The sequence below is a fragment of the Sarcophilus harrisii genome, chromosome 1, assembly GCF_902635505.1.
Source record: "Sarcophilus harrisii chromosome 1, mSarHar1.11, whole genome shotgun sequence".
NCBI classification, from domain to species: Eukaryota; Metazoa; Chordata; class Mammalia; order Dasyuromorphia; family Dasyuridae; genus Sarcophilus; species Sarcophilus harrisii.
In genome coordinates, this window is record NC_045426.1 from 135315902 (window position 1) to 135331046 (window position 15145).

Sequence of the window (15145 nt, forward strand, 5' to 3'; positions counted from 1 at the left end):
TTTTGGACATTTACTGATATAATGTGATTTTTTTGTTTTTATTCTTAACATTTTCTGTCATTAATTTTTCTAATGTTGAACTAGTTCTACATTCATGTTCTCAGTACCTTCTAGTCATATTTAAATGTGTTGTTATATTGCTTCTTTGATAATGTGTAATATTTTTGGGTTGCTAGTCATTAAGAATATTAGCATAAAGTTTTATTTCTTTGCTTTGTCTCTCCTATATATTATAAGAAGGATTTTTCTAGGATCATTTTCTCTCTTTTTGCAAACAGCTTATTAAAAATTTATTTTTATTCTTTGAATATTCAATATAATTCCCTTATAAATCCATATAGTCTTTTTTCTTTTTTTCTTTTCAGGAGTTAATTTATGGCTTGCTTATTTTTTTTTTTCTCCTGAGATTGAGTGGTTCAAATTCTCTTTCCTATTATGATTATCAGGACATCTTATATTTTTATAAATATTCTACCATTTTATTTATTTATAATGTTATATATAAACTAAAAGTTTTTTTTAATAATTTCCTTTATTTTCTCATTATTTCTTGTGAATTATTTTTCACTTTGAGATTGGTGATTTTGTTCTAATACTTCTTTTTCTCTCGTGGAGTCATTGAATTTTGAGTGGTCTATTTTGATTTGAAGGGAGTTTGTTACTTGTTAATGTATTTTACCTTTATTCTAAGACACGTTTTTCCCCTATTTTAAATTTTTTTTTTTTTTTACCCAAAGATCTTGTTATAATTTCATTTTTTAATCTTTTGCTTCACTTATTCTAGGTAATGATATATTCTTTAAGGCTAAACCAATTTTTTTCTCTTTTAGGTTCCACTTCCAATTGCTATAGATTTACTTTCAACTTTTGAGTTTATTGCTTGGATTTCTTTCACTTCAATATTTCTTCATAGTATTTGGTGTTGTCTTCTGTTTTCTTATGTATCTAACTTTGGTTCCTGGTTTGAGATTTTGGGCCAGGACCAGGCTTCTCCCCTCTCACACTCCTGGATGGAATCAGGGCTTGTTTGTTTCTGACCTTAAGTTCCTGTTACTGGTTTCCACCTTCCTGGCATTTCTGTGCTCAAAATGCTAAATTCTCTGGAGTGTCTTTGCTTATGGACATCTATCAACCCCTGCAACTTTCATATCAAAGTTCTGATGGCTCTTGACGCCAAGTTTCCAGTCAGAGCATTGCCAGTTTCTGATCCCTTTTTGCTATCTTTGGAAATTTCCCCTTCTAAGCAATATAGAAACCTGTGGGAAGAGATCATTGCAGATTTAACATGAACCTCTAGTGTCTCCAGTCAAAATGCTAACAGGCTTTTGACTTGGCAACCTGTTCTTATGATGGCTTTCTTGGTTAAGTGATCCAGCAGAATCCTGTCTCTGTTCAATTCTGGGTTTGTTGAGGAAATTTTTTGTTTTTCCTTTGATTTCTTGATAATTTTTCAATTTAATGCTCTTTTAAAAGTTTTTGTCTAGTAAATCTGGGAGAGCTAGGATTTCATGCGACATTTCATGCTATTATCTTAACTAGAATCAAGGATGACTTACTGTGATAGAGGATGCTTCTATTGGACTTTAAAAACAAGTTATTTTGTGAATTAAGTTTTTCTGAAAGGAGCACTAGGATTGAACTGGGAGCTGAACCCCAGGTTCCTATCTGTATGGCAGTTCTTTTATTGGGGAGAGGTGAAGAGGCAATTGGGGTTAAGTGACTTGCCCAGAATCATGTAGCTGGTGTTAAGTGTCTGAGGTTGGATTTGAACTCAGGTCCTCCTGACTCCAAGGCTGGTGCTCTATCCACTGTGACACCTAGCTGCCCTTATATGGCTATTCTTAATACTTGGATGAGTAGTTAGTTTTCTGGGATGATTTAGGGACTTTTGGGTAGAGGGTGAGATGAACAAGAACTTTTTATGATTTTTAATAATAATCTTTAATCACATTTGTTGGGTTTGGTTCTCCCATTGACCCTCTTGATTATAGACTGGTTACTTATTGAAGATAGTCCAGGATTTATAACCTAGCAGTATTTGATTTTTTGTTTTCTTTGCTTTCAGTGGCCAAAAAGAAAATTTTTGGAACAATGGAAATAAATAGTAATCTCTCTTTGATTCAGTTTACTTGTTTCTAATTGGCATTATAAAGTTATGCTGAACTATCTCATAGAATTTTTATGGGGAGTAGAAAGACTATAAAATGAGGTGCTGTGGATGTGTGAAAGACTATGTGAACAGTTTTGTCTATAGTTGCTGTGCTCATTTGAAAATATCCATTTCTTTTGTTAGAGTTAGATTGTACACTGTATCTTTTTCTATAAAAATTATCAAATCTAGCATGGTATTCTTTTGGGGGCTAGGGTAGCTAGCTATTTAATTCTACTTTAAAACATTTAAAACATGTAGATAATTCGATTATTAATTTTTCCTATCTTTTCCTTTTCCATCCTCAATGATAACTTTCTATTTAATCAATGTGCTAGAGTAGATTAGATTATTAATACTTTTCTATTTCTAAACCTTACATTTATTACAAAGTAGAGGTTGGTAAAAACAGGTAAAGTCTGGTAATTGTTGATAATGCTAGGATTATGTTAGAACTTTTTAGGCAGTTGTGAAATCAAAGAGATTAAATTTTCAATACCTTATGCTAAAGCTATAAACGTTGTACTGTATTAGAGATTTAAGGGTAATAGCATGTGCATGATAAAGCAGTTTTTTCCCCAGACTCCAGCTCACACCCCAGAATGTCTCCATTTATCTAATATCAGAAATTATTCCAAAATGTTTTAAAATAGAATTAAATTTAATCATTTATCATAGTTGAAAAAATAGATGTATATCAATTTGTGAATAGGGATATATTGTCAATATTCTGAAGATAACTACTTCCTTAACATACTTTCTATGAATGTCAGCTACTACCTTCATATCTAAAGATTTTTCAACTGAATTTGAACTCTCCCATCTGATTGCCTTAGCTTCCTTCATGTCCCAACTAGGATCTTACCTTCTATAAGAAACCTCCTAGAAGTTTTTTTTAAGTCAAATAGTGAATTCTCATCCCAGAAGCTGGTGGAGTCTTTGGGTTTATTAAACAATAGATTACTATAGTCACTCTTTTTTTTTTTTGTGCCTAACATACTCCATTGATCCACTACTCTATTTCTTATGCAGTGCCAAATGGTTTTGATGACTGCTACTTTATAATACAGTTTCTGGTTTGGTAAGGCTAGGTTACCTTCCTTTGCATTTTTTTTTTCATTAGTACCCTATATATTCTTAACATTTTGTCTTTCAGATGAATTTTGTTATTATTTTTCTGGCTCTATAAAATAATTTTTTGGCAGTTTCATTGGTATAGCTCGGAATAAGTAGATTTATTTAGATAGAAATGTCATTTTCCTCATATCAGTTCAGTTTATCCATGAACATGATATTTTCTCAGTTTTATTTGTGTGAAGTGTTTTGTAATTGTGTTTTTATATAGTTACTAGGTTTGTCTTGGCAAGTAGACTCCCATATATTTTATATTGCCTATAGTTATTTTAAATGGAATTTCTCTTTCTACCTCTTGCTACTGGGTGATATATAGAAATGCTGATTATTTATGTGGGTTTATTTTATATCCTGCAACTTTGCTAATTCTTTCACCTAGTTTTTTAATTAATTCTTTCAGATTCTTTAAGTATACCATCATATCATCTTCAAAGAGAGATAGTTTTGTTTCCTCATTGCCTGTTATAATTCCTTCAATTTCTTTTTCTTCTTTTATTGCTAAAGCCAAATTTCTAGTATAGTATTGAATAATAGGCATCCTTCTTTCATCCTGATCTCACTGGAAATGCTTCTGACTTATCCCCATTCCTTGTAATGCCTAATGATGATTTAGATAGATGTTATCATTTTAAAGAAAATTCCATTTATTCCTGTGCTCTCTAGTTTTTTTTTTTTTTTAAATAGTAATGGATGTTATATTTTGTCAAAAGTTTTTTTCTGCATCCATTGATAATTGTATAATTTCTATTACTTTTGTTATTGATATGATCAATTATATTGGTAATTTCCCTAATATTGAACCATCCCTGCATTCCTGGCATACATCCCACTTGGTTTGAGTGTATTGCCCTGTTGATAAATTGCTATAATCTCTTTGCTAACGTTTTATTATTTTATATTAATGGTAATATTTTATTTAAAGTGTTTGCATCAATATCATTAGGAAATTGGTCTCTAATTTTTTTCTCTTTTTTGCTCTTCCTGGTTTAGCTATCAGCACCGTATTTATGTCATAAAAGGAATTTGGCAGGATCCCTTCTTTACCTATTTTTTTCAAAAAAAGTTTATATAGCATTATAATTAATTGTTCTTCAGATGTTTACTAGAATTTACTTGTAAATCCATCTGTCCCTGGCAATTTTTTCTTAGGGAGTTCATTGATGGTTTGTTCAATTTTTTTTTCTAAAATGGAATTATTTAAGTACTTTAGTTCCTCTTCTGTTAATCTAGGCAATTTATATTTTTGTAACTATTAATCCATTTCATTTAGACTATCAGATTTATTGGTATATAGTTGAGCAAAATAGCTCCTCTTTATTGTTTTAATTTTCTCTTCATTGGCAGTGAATTCATCCTTTTCATTTTTAATAGATAATTTGGTTTTCTTTTTTTCTAATCAAATTAATCAAAAGTATATCTATTTCATTGTTTTTTTTTTCTTTAAACCAACACCGACTCTCAGTTTTATTTATTAATTCAATAGTTTTCTTACTTGGAGTTTCTTTTTTTTTTATTTTTTGTGAGGCAATTGGGGTTAAGTGACTTGCCCAGGGTCACATAGCTAAGAAGTGTTAAGTGTCTGAGGCCAGAATTGAACTCAGGTCCTCCTGACTTCAGGGCTGGTGCTCTATCTATTGCACCACCTAGCTGTTCCCATATCTAACTTTTTAAAAGTTCTACTTACCTGTTCAGTTTCTTTCTTGTTTATTTTATGGTTAGATTTATCTAGTTCTAAGAGTAGATTGAGATTCCAGTAGTATAGTTTTGCTGTTTATTTCTTCCTGTAATTAGTTTAACTTCTCTAGGAATTTGGATGTTATACCACTTGGTACATATGTGTTTAATATTAATATTACTTCATTGTCTCTGATATCCTTTAGAAAGAAGTAATTTCCTTCCTAATATTTTTAATTAGATCTATTTTTGCCTTTCAGTTCAGGATTGCTACTCTTCTTTTTAAAAATTTCAATCGAAGCATAATGTATTTTGCTCCAGTCTTTTACCTGTATTCTATATCTCCCTGCTTCAAATGTGTTTTTTTTTTTTTTTTTTTTTTTTTTTTTTTTTTTGTTAAACAAAATATTGTAAGATTCTAGCTTTTAATCCACTGCTATCTGCTTTTTATTTTATGGGAGAATTCACCACATTCATATTCAGTTATCATTACTGTGTATTTACCTCCATCCTGTTTTCCTCCATTTATAATTTTCTCTCTTCTTTTACCCTATCCCTATTTATCAGTGTTTTGCTTCTGACCCCCCTTTCATCACCACCACCCTCACTTTTCTTTCCTCCTTTACATTCCTACTTCCTTATAGGATAAGATAAATTTCTATACCCAACTAATTGTACATGTTATTCCTTCTTTGTGCCAAATCTAATGAGAACAATGTTCGAAAAATGATCATCAGTTCCCCTTTTCCCTTCTATTGTAACAGGTCTTTTGTGTCTGGTTTACCCTGTTCTTCCTTTCTCTTTTCTTTTCCCCAAGTACAATTTTTTTCATCCCTTAATTTTTTTCATATCATCACATCAAACTAAACTTTTATCCAGTTCCCTCTGTCAATGTATACTCTTTCCAACTTCCATAATAGACACAGTTGTCAAGAGTTACAATCTTCCTTGTATGAATATAAACAATTTAATTTTATTGAATAACAAGTTCCCCTCCCCCTTTCCTTTTTACCTTTTTATGCTTCTCATGAGTCTTGTATTTGAAGATCAAACTTTCTGCTCACCTCTGGTCTTTTCATCAGGAAAGTTTGCAAGTCCCCTGTTTCATAGAATGTCCATCTTTTCCCCTGAAAGATTATGCTCAGTTTTGCCAGGTCATTGATTCTTGGTTATTAATCCAAGCTCTTTTGCTTTCTGGAATATCATATTCCAAACCCACTGATCCTTTAATATAGAAGCTGCTAAATAAGTCCTGGATAACCCTGACTGTGGTTCCTTGGTGTTTGAATTGTTTCTTTCTGGCTGCCTGCAATATTGATAATTTCTTGAAAGATATTGTCCAGGCTCTTTTTTTAGGTTATGACTTTTAAGAAACCAAATAATTCTTAAATTTTCTCTCCTAGATCTATTTTCCAAGTCCAATGAGGTATTTTATATTTTCTCCTGTTTTTTTTCATTGCTGTGATTTGTATTGATTCTTAATGTCTTAGAGAGTCATTACCTTCCACTTGCCTAATTCTAATTTCTAATGAATTATTTTCTTCAGTGAGCTTTTTTTTTTTTTTTTTAACTTCTTTTTCAGTTTGGCCTAATTTTACTTTTAAAAGAGTTATTTTCTTCAATGGATCCCCTTTGAGATCCCCTTATTTTGCCAATTCTGTTTTTTAAGGAATCATTTTTCTTCAGTTAATTTTTGTACTTTTTCATTGCTATTGATTTTCTTTTCATAATTTGCTTGCATAACTCATTTCTTTTCTTAGTTTTTCTTCTACATCTCTTACTTGATTTTTAAAATCCTTTTTGAGCTTTTCAAGAGAACTTTTTGACCTTGAGACCAATTCACATTCCCCTTTGAAGCTTCACATATAGGCATTTTATTATTGCTGTCCTCTTCTGAATTTGTTAATCTTTTCTGTCACCATAATAATTTTTTATGGTTGGGGCTTTTTTTTGGTCTATTTTTTAAAAAGTTGAGCTCTGCTCCTAGGGCACTGGAGACACTGTCACATGCTTCTTTTGCTGAAAGATAGGTGCCTGGAAGCTTGCCTACTGCCCTGGGTTGGCCCAGCCTCCTCTGTGTCACTGACCTGTTGAGCTAGGACTGAGGAGTATAAATAATGGACTCCTACTAGATTACTTTTCTTAGCCTTAGTTTCCTCATTTGTCAGAGGAGAGTAATATTATATTACCTGTTGTATTTGTCTCAAAAGTTTGTTGTGAAGAACAACGGAGATGATCTATGTAAAAAGCTTTGCAAACTTCATTCAAAGCTCATTATTAATGTACAGTTTTGTAGCATTAAAAAGTGTATAAATAAAAAGCAATATTAAAAACTCCATGTAGAAAAGCTAAGATGGATATATAGAAGGTACTCAGAGGTCAATTTTAGAATAATCTAAGACAAAACTTTCCAAGCATTATTTGTTAAACAATGTAATAAGAGCCATTGTGGAAAGCTGTGAGATTTTTTTCCACTGGGAGGACAACTTGAAGGTTGATGAGATTTCAAGAAACAGGTTTTATATTGTCTACCAATTAAACTAAGCATTTTTAAAATGGCTTCTCATTTGCTTGGTAGAGATAGACTGTTTAGAATATCAGGGGTCCTCAAACTTTTTAAATAGGGGGCCAGTTCTCTGTCCCTCAGATTGTTGGAGTGCCGGACTATAGTAGTAAAAACAAAACCTTTGTTTTGTGGGCCTTTAAATAAAGAAATTTCATAGCCCTGGGTGAGGGGGATAATCGTCCTCAGCTGCTGCATCTGGCTCGCAGGCTATAGTTTGAGGACCCCTTTAGATAGTATAGGGTCTGTTAATTTGTAGTTCTTAGGAAAAAGATAGAACAGGTTGATAGAACTCCATTACAGAATATTATTGGAGAAATATAGTAGAGGGGTTCTAAGTTTTAGGTGAGGTTCAAGATGGAACAGCTAACGTAATGACTTGCAGGTGTATGATGATACATAATAAGTGTTTGGGAATTGAATTATGGCTGAATCAGAGGATAGGAGTTCAGATGTGAACTTTGATGTTTACTTCCTGTGCACCTTAAGCAAAAAAAACAAACAAAACACTTTGTTTCCACGAGCCTCAGTTTTTCTATCTCAGAAAAAAGGGGATTTGAATTATATATATATATAGATAGATAGATAGATAGCCTCTGAGGGTCTTTCTATGTGCATTACTACAATCCTGTGAACCTATGTTTAGGAGATAGTAAATAACTAATATGCAGGGAGAATGATAGAAAACATGACTAGAATGGGAGGGTGGCTTCAGATTGTGGAAGATGCTAAAACCAGGATACAGGGTTGTAACTTTACTCTTGAACTAGTACAAAATCATGTTTATACTGCTAGGTTTATTTAGAAGGAGGATTAGACATAGTATGCCTTTTCTGAAAGGTTCCCAGCCCTTAATAGAGCTGGTTTTGATCAATATCATGTTTCTAGATTTTAATTTCTGTTTGGTCTATTCTAGGGCTCAGGGAGTCTGCTATTTGGGTTAGATTTACAATTTCTTCTTCCAGGCTATGTTTTCTTCTTTCAGATTTTTTTCTTTTTCTTTCTTGCTTCATTTCTTCTAGGTATTTATACAGACCTTATAGATAATCTCTTTATTTCCCTTTGAATCTCTACTTAGTCTTGTTATAGAGTTATTGTCTCTTTCTTTGGGGGGGAATCTTAAAAAGATTTGCAATTATTTTTGGTTGGTGTCTTTTTTTGGTTCATTCATTTCTTCAGCTTTAATTCCTATATTGTGGCTTTTTGCCGGGGCCAGGCTCTACCAGATTCTGTACTTTTGCATGTGATTATTTCTAATTGGTCTCAACCTGGATCTCCTGGGTTCTTCTGCTAACTTCCACTTCTTAAAATTAAGCTCCCCTGAATTTTTAAAATTCAGAGCATTGGATCTTTTTGTCCCTCTGTGGCATTTCAGGATAGAATAGTAGGTTCTTGTAGTTCACCCATGTTTCAACATCTCTCCCTCCCTTTTATACATGAAGCTTCAGAATTCAATGTCAAATCAACATTTCCTTATTTGTAGGTTAATTGCTTCATGGAAACTTTCTTGTCCTCAAAGCTTTTAGTTGGTATTGTGTTACCATCAGCTGATTTTTGCTCAGGGAAGCAAACTCATCTTTATATTAGTCAAAGTCAAACAATTAGGAAGAAAAACCTACTGCAAAAATTTATTTGTGCAAGCCACAAACCAATAAAGTTTTTGTGCTGTTTACTGGTAAGAATTTTCTGTGCTACTACTGCCTTTCATTAGTATTAAAAAAATAGAAAAAAAAAACTTTGGACATGACTGGTTGTTAGTATTAAATCAAATAATGTCAGTGAAAAGGCTTTGGAAAGTTTTTTAAAGTGCTTTACTCGTGTATGGCAGCATTATTATTTATTTTTATTATCGAAGATTCATTGTGCTTATAACATATGCTTCAAAGGAAGCTCTCAAAGCCACACGTGTATTTTTCTGAGGGAAGTTATAGTTTGTATATACTTAGATATTGAATGTCCAAACTTGAATGTTTGTGAACTGCCCATATATCTGGACTAATTGTATTTCTGCCTGTACAAATCAGATAGTAAACATGCAGAAATATAGAAGCCAAGAACAATGTGTGCAGATTTGGAGGTGATGTTGGGGTCCCTTTGCAAATTTTGGCCCATAGAGTAAGGCCAGCTGTTCATTTGTTTCATGACTAGGTTTGGAATCCATCCAGTTGCAGGCCGAATGCCTGGTCAGCTGAATGTACTTCTAGCTGAAGCTGGGGTCCCATATGATATTGTGTTAGAAATGGATGAGATCAATCATGATTTCCCAGGTAAGAAGAGGTGGAGAAGTACCTTTAAAAACTTTGTTTTAATGAAATTGTACTGAAGTGAGACAAAAGCAAGAGCATGAGAATGATGAAATATTTGTTACTCAGAAAAAGACAATATTGTATAAAATTTAACTTAATTTTTTGTATGTTGGTATTTTGGGGGGAAGACAACAAAAGGTTAGCAAGTCTACTTAACACTTGTCAATCTGAAATTTCCTTGTCTACCCTTTATACCAATTTGTATTTTGCAGGATGAGTTTATAAGTAGAATATGATTTTATGAGTCTTAGTGTTAATCTATTACAGCTATTGATTAATTTCTGGATGGTTTACTATTTTTGTGTTATATGTGTAGCATTGCTGAAATTAACCTAGTTTCCTCTTCTGAGAACTTAGTAAATAAAGCATCTTGAATATAGAAGGAGGAGGAGGCAGCATGTATTTTAGTGACACTCTAGAATTGTTTTTATATTTTAGTACTTAAAGATATTTTTATCTAGCTACTGTAGGAATTAATTTATTTTAATGTCCATGTCCACAAAGTTTTACTTTAACCAAAAATGACATTGAAAATAAAGAAAATGGTCAGAAAATGGATTTAATTGTGGATATAATTACAATGCATGATTAATAATTATTTCAGTGACCCTGAGATGATAACCTCATCAAAAATAATGCAACTGAAATATTTTTTTGATATTGTTTAGATTAAGTTTGTCATTGAAAAGACAGATACTGTAGATTGTTAAAGGAAGAGTTAAGTTTTTTAAATCTTCATTTTCTTTCTTTTCTTTTATCATGTAGATACTGATTTAGTCCTTGTAATTGGTGCAAATGACACTGTTAATTCAGCAGCTCAAGAAGATCCCAACTCTATTATTGCTGGGATGCCAGTTTTAGAAGTCTGGAAATCAAAACAGGTAAAGTTTCAGATACCTATTTTAAGGAAAGTTTTAACTTACATTTTAAGCATCAAATTGCCTGATGCTTAAAAGCATCAAGGTGTCTAGATCTGTTATTTTAGTTGGTTACAGCAGAGGTGTTACACACTGTTTGTGGTAGGCTGCATATAACTCACAATACTGCCACAAGTGTTGTCTGAACCCGATAATGAGGAATATTTATCAAAATAAATAAAAATGCAATAAAACATAGATAGTTCTAAGTCAATATAATCTCCCTTAGGGAGGGATCCTTATGTACATTTTAGTGGCCCCAGTTTGTATTTGAATTTGAGATTTTTGGGTTAAAGCATAGTGTTATTATGAAATTGGGGTTTGGTTTTTAATTTCCTTATGGATTTCATTCTGTTCCATGGTTATAAATTTAACTCAGGTATATGTATCTGGCTGTGAATATAAGTGAATGAGAATGCAGATTGAACTGTGTAAATTCAGTACCTCAGCAGGAAAAATAATTTATACCATTTGACTATAACTGAATGAAATCCAGATTGAGCTTGGTGTAAGTAACTAAAAACAACTGAATTATTTTGTGATAGCAAATCAGTAATATCACCTTCATATATGAAGAATAGAATATATTTTCATCTGTTATTTTACAAGAGAGTTTGAATGTTATTGATATACATTGTCTTACAGAAAGGTAGCCCAATTCCAAAAAATGAGCTACTTTTCAATGAATTTAATTTTACTTAGACACATTATTTCTGAGCAGCTTAATGAAGACAGCTTATAGGAAATTCAAGGCACTTAGCAAACAGGTTTTTTTCTTTTTCCCACTCCAAATGTGATTCTGATGGCAATAGACATATTTTTGTAAATGGGAGAAAAAAAGTTTAAATTTATGTTCTTGTGGCCCAAATTAAAACAAAACAAATGGAAACAATGTACTTTTGATTTGGAATAATATTCACCTTCACTTTGAGTTCATGGCGATAGATAGAGTTAGTCTCAGAGACAAGAAGACATTGGGTTCAAGCGTCACTTCTGATACAAAAAAGCTTGGTGACCTTTGGCTAGTTACTTTAACTTTTAATCTCCTAGGAACTCTTAAGAATTCTAAATTGCAGAGAAAGTGCTGACCTGCATCAATAGAGGATATTTCCATATCCAGGAATTCTGTTTTAGTAAAATCACAGATCTGAATCCTAGCCATCTCCTATCCCTTTTATAGATGTGGTGTATTTAGGAACTAGGTTACAGTTTGTGTTAAGTAAATATAGATGATGTGAATCCTTGCATATCTGTGTTCAAAGTTTATTGCATCATCAATTTATAATTGCATGTCTCCTGGGGGGGATGGAGGAGAGCAGTATAACTTTCAACAGTTTTGTGTGTGCTATATATGAAAAGATTTTTCAGTATCTACTTTCTAAGGAATTATATGTCCAAAAGCTACAGAAAGTTTGTTTATTTTTTCTAAAAAGTGACAGTAGTAACCATTTTTTATCCAGATTGGCCCACTAGACTTGCATTATGTCATATGTATATGGTTATTGTGTAATACCCATAGCATATGAAATTAGAGTTCATCTTCCGTGTTCTTTTTATTTTGTTGAAATGTAGCTGGAGTAATGATCTTTTTTTTTTTTTTTTTTTCTTTCTTTTTGAGAGATTGAGTCTACTCTTGAAAGTCTTTTGTACTGGAAAATTTTGACATTTTGATATGTAGTACCTAAAAGGTTGAATTAGAAATCCTACACTAATTTTCCTTTTAAATATACTCAAAATTTTTTAATAGAAACTCATGTACTCTAGTCCTCATTTATTTTGATGTCCTAATGTTAAAGAAATGAATGATTCATGTTATTTAAAATAATAAAAAAAAACTTGTGTTTCAGGTAATTGTTATGAAGAGATCTCTGGGAGTTGGCTATGCTGCAGTGGACAACCCAATATTCTACAAACCCAATACTTCAATGCTTTTGGGGGATGCCAAGAAGACTTGTGATGCTTTACAGGCAAAAGTTAGGGAATCCTACCAGAAGTAGATAATCTGTAGCTATTGTCTTCAACTAAAAGAAAAGAAGAAAATCTGTATATTATGTCTTTGAGAAAGACAAGACTCTGAAAAATATGAAGAGGACAGATTCCATTCCAATGTAATGAACTGTCACAGTTTTTAAAAGGAGTATCGAAGATATTATATCTTTCTGTGCATGTCTTTGATATGATGAGTCAGAAGCATTTTACAAAAAGGCAATATCATTTTAGGTGAAATTCAGTTGAGAAATTTTTCCTCCCTTCACTATTAGTAGCCAGCAATTTTTCAAAAAGGAAAAATATGATATTTTAGGAACATTTAGCATTAGACTAAGAATATGTCGTAATATAAACATTGTATTCACCTGTATTTTTCCAAATTTTTTGTTAATCAAAGCTTTATCTGTTCTTGAGTTGTCCCCTTAAGCCATATCCAACTTTTCATTTTTTCAGTCTGTTGTTTCAAAACCTGAGTTTTGGGGTTATTTTTGTATAATGTACTCTTAATAGCTCAGCTAAACTCTGAAATTCTGGAAAACATTAAAGTTATTGGCATTCATGTGTTTCACTGGAAGCTATGTGTTGAGCCATGATGAAATATACCAATTTGAAATCTGTTTCGCTTTTAAAATTTAACTCACTTTATGATATTATAATAACTGTTTGAGTTCATATGGTAAGTTTAGTTGAGTACTCAATTTATATTGTGTAGGGCTGTTTTATTTTTATTAAGTGCACTTGAGTGGAATTCAAATATTTGACTAATAAAATGAATTTATCATGTTTGCATAATGATGTAGCAACTGTTTCTGGTGACAAAGGCTAAATACAGATAGTTTTACTTGTGTTAGAAAGCATTAACATCTGGGGAAGACATGCTACTATGAAGTAAATGAAATGAATCCATCTTAATTGTTTATAAAAATAATTTTTCAAATCATTGTGTTGGGATTTTGTGTGATGACATTTGAAAAAAAAAGAGCACCTTTTTCACTACCCCTTTTTGAGGCAGAAATATAGATTGTTGGTTGATCTTGTCTGCTATGCTAAAAGCTTCTTATATTTTTGACTTTGTGGAAAAAGTGTACACAAAGACTAAAAAACATTTATATAAATTTTGGGATTTTCCTCTACAGAATTCAGCTACCTTATTTTGTCACTAGCAGATATGGTATGTAAAATCACAATGAAACAAAAAAAATCTTTTCATCGTGTCATTTTGAAAGATTTATTTATTAGGTACACAGCTTATGTTTCTATGTGCTTCATTAAGCTCAGTGTTTTCTATGAATAGGAAGGTATCGTTTCCTTTATATTTTAAGTAACAAATGCAATAGGCTAATGGATGACAATTTACTTTTAACTTCAATACTACATTTTATCATGAAAGATTTATTTGAAAGATTAAACAGTATTTCTTTACTGATACTATTTCAGTGTGGTAGGGAGGTATAAATGGGAGAGTAGAGACATTTATTCTTTGGAGATAGCTGCTTAAAATAAGATTACACTGAAAGCAGCCAAATTAAACCTTAAATTATTATTTTTGTTGCCATTTGTAGTAGTCCTTTTTTTTTTTTTTATTTTAACAAATCTCCTGTTCCACCAGAAATTTCCAGTGATCTCACATTTTTGCCTACTTGATAATAAGCCTTTGTCATACAGTCCTATTAAATGAAATGAAAATTAAACTCAAAGTGGTTCTATTTGATAGATTTGCTTTTTAGTTTATTGCTTCTCTTATTAGTCTTTTTAACTTAACATTATGAATTACAGTCAAAAATTTTAAATGCCAAACTCATTTTGTTTCCACATAAGAATATTCACATTAGTGAATATTCTTTTTCACCCTCTATATTGTCTTAAATTTTGTAGTAGTAAATCATTTGAGTGCCTCTATTGTTCACTATATATTTTTGCTTCTGAGGCAAACATGATGCATAGCTCCTCTTTGCTTTCATATTCTGACATTCATGTAGTCTTTAGCTTCTAGTATCCATGGGTCCTTTGTAGTTTTCTTTTCTTCTAGAGTGGATTGTTTTGAAATCAACCACCTTGCTAAATAGGCCTCCAAATGTTTTAATAAATGATGCCTAAAATGTTTTGTGCATTTGACTATTTTTTTCCTTCATGAATCTCTATAGTCTCTTTGCTACAATATGAAACTCCTTTGCTAACATTAGCAATTTCTTCTCTTTGTACAACAGATAGGAAAATTGGATTAGGACATGGTGGTTAATTGACTTAGAGCCTTCAAGAATGTAATACAAATCAAAGCAGAGACTTTGATTTTATATGTGGATAATTTTACATATGGAATCACTTATACAAATCATCTAATAGGAAGTTTTAAGCTAAAACTCAATCTGTCCAACCCCATGAATGTCCTCTTTATAGTTAATTTATCAAAACT

At 31.8% G+C, this 15145-nt stretch overlaps 1 protein-coding gene across 1 annotated transcript in view; it reads left to right on the forward strand.

Annotated features, from left to right (window-relative positions):
• Positions 1 to 14835, forward strand: part of NNT (nicotinamide nucleotide transhydrogenase) — a 110394-nt gene extending 95559 nt beyond the window's left edge. Inside the window, exons 20-22 of the mRNA XM_003759903.4 lie at positions 9669 to 9787; positions 10592 to 10707; positions 12591 to 14835. Of these exons, the coding sequence (XP_003759951.1) occupies positions 9669 to 9787; positions 10592 to 10707; positions 12591 to 12740 (385 nt within the window). The 3' untranslated portion in view covers positions 12741 to 14835. The remainder of the gene's footprint in view (positions 1 to 9668; positions 9788 to 10591; positions 10708 to 12590) is intronic.
• Positions 14836 to 15145: the final 310 nt, after the last annotated feature.